This window comes from Amyelois transitella, chromosome 14, assembly GCF_032362555.1.
Source record: "Amyelois transitella isolate CPQ chromosome 14, ilAmyTran1.1, whole genome shotgun sequence".
NCBI lineage: Eukaryota > Metazoa > Arthropoda > Insecta > Lepidoptera > Pyralidae > Amyelois > Amyelois transitella.
The window spans coordinates 7,373,807-7,381,714 of NC_083517.1; the positions used below are offsets into that span (position 1 = coordinate 7,373,807).

General features: G+C 34.7%; 1 protein-coding gene across 1 annotated transcript; it reads right to left on the reverse strand.

Moving 5' to 3' along the window:
- Positions 1-1,573: 1,573 nt before the first annotated feature.
- On the reverse strand, positions 1,574-4,190 carry LOC106132312 (uncharacterized). Its single transcript, XM_013331678.2, has 3 exons — positions 3,395-4,190; positions 2,631-2,861; positions 1,574-1,867 (listed from the first exon to the last, which is right to left on the reverse strand). The coding sequence occupies exons 1-3, from the start codon at positions 4,148-4,150 to the stop codon at positions 1,682-1,684; spliced, it is 1,173 nt and encodes a 390-aa protein (XP_013187132.2). The 5' UTR covers positions 4,151-4,190; the 3' UTR covers positions 1,574-1,681.
- Between the last annotated feature and the right edge of the window lie 3,718 nt (positions 4,191-7,908).

Sequence of the window (7,908 nt, forward strand, 5' to 3'; positions counted from 1 at the left end):
GAGGAAGAGGTTAATAACTCTTCAGGATCTCCTTGAACATTTCAAAATCTTTTAGTCTGTCTCTTTGGTTGGAGGTCAATGGAGAAGACAAGTGAAATCTAATAAAACTAGTGCACAAAACATTCGCATTGTTGGTATTATTTACTCTAACATAAATACACCTTAAATAAAAGTCTGGTGACGCAAGTAAACCACATACTCCAGATTCTTCTCGATTTTTCCGCTAGATTACTTTCACACAATGGAGTCCAACAAACAATAATAAATGTCGAGTGACCAATGCTGCAGAACGCAAAGATTTCATTTCAACTGTCAATATTTTGTATGACCTATTTCAAGCTATTGTAGACTTTGCCCTATTACTATTTCCTTTTACCTATGTAAATTCCTTATTTGTTACCATTGGGACATATATACATTTGTGCATAAAATTGTATGTTATGCACAAAAGTAAACATGACGGTGAAAACCTAAATAATTTTACAATTAAATAGAATTGTAAAATTATTGTGATTATAGACTTGTTATTATGATCAATTAATACGTCCTGGTGAAAGGTCAGGCTAAGAGTACCCGAATCAGCCGAGCCTGCATAAAGTATAAGTACCTAAGCAAAGCTCGTGGCAAGTGGAATATATATGTTAACACCTACTTTTATAAAACTTCAATATTTCTAGTTAATCATCACCCTACTGATGTGTGTCCCAGTTGCATCCTCCTTAGCCAGAGAAGACTATCAACTCATGACTGTGCTGTGCAGACTCATGCTACTCGTAACTCTGCCGGATTTCGCTTTCCCTAGTCTTCCTCTCGTACATCTGACTATGACAGTCCTCCGAATTACGAAATTTATTGGCTAGCGAAATGTGTACCGATGACATGGCAATGCACCTTAGACTAAGCTCGAAACAAACTTTTTACCGACAAACCTGTATCGGTCGTTTGAAGTTTTTATTAAAGTTATTTGGCACGGGAAACCCGAAAAATGGAAAGAAAATTTCTAAGATTTATAACAGGTCGAATCTCAATGCGTCTATAGTGAAAGGCCCCTTACAAATTGAAAATCAATGAACCGCGGAATTCAATTTGATATTGAAAGCCATCTCTCACGCTGCGACACAGAGCACTTCTTAGAAATCGTGTGCGAGTCACGACTCACGAGACATACGAAATCATATTTTCACACCACTTTTACAGACACTCTGGGTGATTCAACTCTGCAGTTCTTTGGCTTTCAACATTTTGATCCATTTCAAGGCTCGCTCAATTGATTTAGAAGAATACTATTAAATCTACTACCACAAATAAATATTTGTGGTAGTAGATTTAATAGTATTCTTCTAAATGACCGTTGTATGTTCTAAATGAACGTTTTATGGGTTACGATATAGCTATATATACTGCTAGAAATGACTTAAATAGTAAAAACTTCAAGGCAAATCTTGGAATATTTTCAGTTTATATGAATAAAAAAGAACTTGTCTTTTTCCGCGGAGTCTACGTTCGTGGTGAACGATTAGTAACTTTTCCTATAGTTTATTATATAGAAGTTACATAGGAATAAAACACGATATTTGGAAATGACAAGAAATGAATTCATTTATTTATATTCAATCAGTTACCTTAAGATATCCAATTTCAAAATAAAATAAATATCTAATAGCAGCTAGATATGATGAAATCACAATATTCCCCATTTGATGTAGTCATCTATTACGCCGTTTATCCTGTCTTTGTACTGAGGGCTGGTCTTTGGTTTCGCCAAACGTTCAAACATGTCTGCGCTATTTAAATCAGGAGCATTTTCAGAGGTCACGGTGACCACAGGGAGCACGAGGAGGGCACAGAGAAGTCCATAAGGTAAAATCTGAGAATAAAAAAAGAATTACATACATAATAAAATAAATACTTGTCCCGCCTTAACGTTTGAAATGGAAAAGACAATATTAAGATCTACTAAATTACACTTGTACAGTTGCTCGTCAAATGGGTTGCAGTAGGCGTTTGAAACCGCGTAATTGTTCGCAGTACTAACTAATGTCTTCAGTTAACCTCAAAAATAAGGAGATTAGAGATATGCCTCATCAACATTTGTGAATAGCTCCACTCAATATGTTTTTGTTAAAAGCATTAGAAAGGCAGGGTAAATTGAATTGTTTTAGTTTGGATTGAGATTTTAAGGAGTTTGTTTCCTCTTTTTAATTTATACATCACGTTTTTAATTTATACTACAAAATATTTTTATAGCCATACATCACGTCTACATCCGTTGTTAGGTAAACAAAGCCAACAGTCTCGAAAGACCAATAGGCCACGTTCAGCTGTTTGACCTTAAGATAAAATTGAGATTCAAATATGTAGTTACAGGTTGCCAGCCAATCGCCCAAGAAGAATCACAAGTTTATAAGCCTAAACCTTAGTCGCCTTTAACAACATCCATGGAAAAGAGATGGAGTGATCCCATCATTTTTTATGTATTACTAAATATATTTTTTAATTCAATATTTTTGTATGATTTTGGATGCTAATGGTTGTCGTACATTTTTAAATTCGCTTTTTATATACGCACTATAATAAATTACAATTTATATTGTTCAAAAGTATCAAGGCATCAAAAACACCTGTCTTACCCGCTTCAGTTCAGAATCAAAGTCCTTCCTGGAGTATATCTCGTCAGGGTTCAACTTCAACCTAATTAAGGCTGCCTTCAAACTGTCGTAATAGTGGTCAATCAGACGCTGGTAGTAACGTTCGCGGAACTGTGAATCTGACCCGCTGAAGATGAAGTATAGCAGGTCCGTGATGCAATTGCCTCCGTTGACGGTCTGATAGTCGATAGGGATGAGGTCAATTGTCCCGTCCTTTAATAAAAAAGTAATAAAAATTTTTCAGAATTATTAATTTTTAAATTATAATTTCATTTAAATGTTGATTTATTATGGTCACTTTGAAATTTGTTTGCATACATACACATAATCACGTTTGTATCCCTTGCGGGGTAGACAAAGCCAACAATATTGAAAAGTCTGATAGGTCACGTTCATCTCTTTAGCTTAATGATAGAATTGTATTGTTTGTTGTAATTGAGTCTATCCCTTAGTCGCCTTTTACGACATCCATGGGAAAGAGATGGAGTGGTCCTATTATTTTTTGTATTAGTGCCAGGAACCACACGGCACAATAAGTTAAATACATATGTATTTAAGACAGAACGACTTGGGGTCTTAGTTGTTAGAACATAAATATTATAGTAATAGAACCTTAACCGAAGCCTTCCTTGAAATATCATCATAATCCTTTCGTCTTTGGAATACTGTTCCTTTCAGAGAAAATTTAAAAGAAGGCAAGAAAACTCTCTTTTAGCAAAACACATTTAGTAATCTACACAACTTACCTTGTTAACTTTGTGCATGATGTTGCTTGGTCTGTAATCACCATGAGCCAGGACCGGTTTACTCTTCATCGTCATGTATTTAACAAACACATTGCCCTGTGATTGTTCCTTGTCCCTAAATTGTCGCAATCTTTCCTTATTTTCCTCTTTTAATACGGATAAAGCAGTTTCAACAAAATCATTGAAACGTTCACCTAAAGGTTTCAGAGCTATTTCAATATTATTACCAAATTTTTTTTCATATATTTCAGGGTTTTCTTTACCATAAGCCATTGACAAGGCATGGAATTTAGCGAGAGTTTCCACGGCTTTAGCGGCGTAAGGCCAATCGATTGATTTTAATCTATCATATACTTCAAAGCCTCGAGCAACCAGATTCTCAAGTATAAGTGTTTCGGCGTATAATTTTGGGTTGTAGCCGTAAAATTCCGGAAACACGTATCTAAATTTATCTGGAACCTCGCATTTGTCTTCGATTTTCTTAAATATTCCAGCCAAATCTTCATACACCCACCCTTCTATCTCAATAATTAATCCACCCATACTACTTCTGACACTTTCATTAAAGTTTAAGACTTTCGCAAATAAATGTAAATCTTTTTTGGTTGTCGCAGATATGGTTATATTAAAGAGCACTGACGAATAATTGGCTCCTTCGGTTGAAATGGGCTCTATTTTAATTTTAGCGTCATTATAATTATGCTTCTTAGCTATGTCTTCGGCCATATGGTGCAACAATACTTCGCGGTCAACCATTTTTAAGTAATTCACAAAATCGTCTTTGAAATGCGCAATGAGACTGCTTTTATATATAGTAAGTGGCCACTCAACGATTGGCGCATATCGCAAAGATAATTCTAGATAAACAAATCATATAATACGACTATCTTTAATTATCATTTATTTATTGTTCAGTCATCTTTACATATAATAAAACAGTAAAAATATTTTGTCTGTACATTTAGTATTTTTGACTGAAATGGATAGAAGGTTTTTTTTGTCTGTCTGCCTGTATGTATGATCACGCTTATCTCCGAAAGTACTGAACCGATTTAATTTGATAAAAAATAATTTACTCGGTAAGGTATTTAAGTTTATATTTCATATAATAAGTATATTGATTTATTTCACATTATTGTAGATTCAACTCGAAATTTACGCAGACGAAGTCGCGGGCAACAGCTAGTACTTTATAAAAATATTAAAAAAAACCCATATGAATAATTGAAATAATTGGAAATATTTATTTTGTAAAAATTACGGTGACATAAAAAAGCATTTTTGTTTCGGTAAACACGCTGCAGCGTATGGTCACCACAGAACTAACCCGTTTAACCTCTAATAATAAAATATCAAACATATTTAAATCAGACCACAGTTTTCGGGAGAAGGAGACTTAAGGAACATGCAATTTCGTATAGTCCTGTTTTATAATTATGTATGTGTTCTTGAAATCAGATGAGAATCGCTTTGTTTATTTTTCGTTTTCGAAGCGTTTAGCGTATAAAACACGTTGCCCCATAAAATAATAATTTATACGAGTACCTATATAAGCTTATTTACAATTTCATATAAGAAAGATCTAAGGGTATAGGCAAGCATAGTATAATTTGAGATGAGGCCAATTTTGCAGTAATTTATCAAGTTTAAATTAAACTGTCTTGAATCATTGAGTGGGATGAAGTGGGCGGAGGAGATTCACTTGTAGGTGGGTTTATTTATTTTCTACTTGATCGTATGTGTCGGTTCTACCCACGTGAATTAGGGTTTGCTACAAATTTTGCTTGAGCTGTGAATTTCCATTGTTGTAGTAAAAAAGAGGTTGTTCTTTCGGACATAAAACATAATAATATTTGAGATCGTGTTGTTCTTTCAATTCTTATTCTGGTGACTTCGTCACATGCTGTTTGTGTCACTTGAATCACACTCTTGGATTTCCATAAAGGTTGCGGATTTTTTTATTTACTAATTACCAATTGGAATAACGCATTGTTGTAGGTAAAGAAATCAAACTTTCCTCACATATTAATGTTATTAATTCTTAGAACGTAGAGGTGGCAATATCTTACCAAAAGAGTAAATATTTGCGTTACATTATCTAGGTAATGGTGCATCCTAGCTGGGAGGCAGAGGCGGAGATCATCGAATAAAACCGCTATAGGACGTGAGAAGTTCCCCGATCCTAGACAAATATTTGACATCACGACGTGCCGCCGGCTAAATTCGATATAACTACTATTCATTCTGGTTTGTACGGAAAACTGAATGAGAAAGCAATTTATAAATTGCTTTTGTATATAATTTACAAATGATCATGCCACTTCTCGGAGGGATAGGCAAAAATACTTTTGTCTCATCAATATTATTGGGCATTATAGCACGCCCATGCGACTCCGCTGGCGTGCTCTAATGACCATACATGTCAAATTCCAAATTCCAGACAAAGGGACAAAGTCCCAGCGGTTTCAATTCCAGTCCAGTAGTTGTAACACTTGGTTAGTATTCCATTGAATTTGTAGGTAGAGGTATATTAAGATTTCTGATCATGCCTTTTTCCTTCAAGATCCCAAGGCAGAAATAATTTTACTGTCTAACCGGTAGTTTTCATCTTAATATCGTGTCCTCTTTGTATTACCCTGTATTTTTTATGTAAATGGTTATCTATTACAATGTGGCAATCGCTGTTGCTGCCTCTTTGTAGATAAACGAGATTCTTAACACAAATAAGTATTTATAACAATGAAAGACGAAGGAAAGACATGCATACAGTGTGCTGGTATATTTAAGAGTTCCGTACCCAAACTTCCGGAGAAATCTCATTGTTGTAGTATTATATTCACAGCTTTTGTGTCAATTTTAGCTCCTACGTAATGAATATGGGTAAAAGGGGTAGGGTACCTATTTATATTTATGAACCAGACACCATGGACACCATTTCCTGTGTGGGAAAGAATTAAAATGATAATGTTGACTGAAATAACTGCAAAACGCTTTACATTTTGTATTTATATTGAAATAAATAGATCCATAATTTGTATTAACAAGCCTACAGTTGAAATTCACAAACATTTCAGAAAAGGGATTATCGAAATTGGATTGTATGAATGGGATTGATCCAGATGTCGAAAGCGGATCATTGGAATGAACATTTATTTAATACTGCTTTATATATCTTTATATGATATTCTAAAAAGTATAATAAATGTTAAGCTTTCTGACTCAAAAAGAGAAACTTTAGATGTAAGACAAGAGTAACCTGAAATATTCTCTCCCTCATTCCTAATTAAAAGAAAAACTGACTGCAAATATACTTGTAATTAATTGACTGCAGATTTGACAGATTTTGGATAGCTTGTATCTAATGGTTTGGTTTTCAGTAAATATGGTGAAATCCCAACTAACATCTGAGTTTGAGATATAGTGTATACAGTGCCCGGGAAGTGTCAGCTATGGCGTTATCCCTGATTCAATTTATCGGTGATTCGGCGAGAAAACGTTATTACAACTGTTGTCTCCATCGACGACGCGTTGTTTGCATACCTTGAAGCAAATTGAATTAGTGTCACGGTCCGTGCAAATTACTCGGGCAGTTTAAATTAACTTGTTAGGGGTAAGGGCGACTTTGGCCCAAACTTCCCTAATTTTGCGAGCGCAACATCAAACTGTACTTCACCCATATTACCCTGTTTGGTCCCACGTGAATTTTCAACACTAATTAGTTTTGACGATGTTTATTTTACTTGAGTTTGCGCACACTACAATGATTTATGGCGGCGACGAGTTTGTGAGGGAAGGCTGTCGTTTACAGCAAGCTCGCAATATGTTTGACCTTTTTGCTTCTACATTTGGGTTATGTTTAACTTGCAGTCCTAGGAAGTGGAAATATTATGAATGTCATATTTACGGTAAGAAATAGTTTGATGAAACATTTGTGGTTATATTATTTTGATATGAAGTTTGATCAAACTGGTGGACAGGGATGCGTGGCAAGTAGAAAGATACATATATGTAGCTTCTGCCCTTCTGCTTCTGGGAAAGGGGTGAAATAATAAATATGTGTATTTAGTAATATACTTGTGGGTTTGGTACGAAAACTACGTCTTCGAGTTCGACTAGCACTTTTATGGTTCCTTTTTTATCAAATAAGAGATGAGGTTGTAAAACATTCAGACAATTCCAATAAAAAATATAATTAGGAAAGGCGACGGCCTGCGGGACCATTAAGAATCTCTTACAATTTGGAGAGCATTGTGTTTTAATCGTCGATCGAAAGAATTTCCATTAACGAAACACCATAAAAAATCTTTTCACATAATTTTCAATACTCACGCTTTCCGTTTATCCAATGAAAGAATTTTCCCTCCGTTTAATTGAATTTTTTTGCTTTGACAGATATTGATCGTTTGTGAACTTACAAAAGGTACCTTTCAGTTTTATTCTACAAATACTTTAGGCGGTTTAATAAATCACTTGGTAAGGTTTTGAAAGTCAATAAATCATAACAAATAAGACAC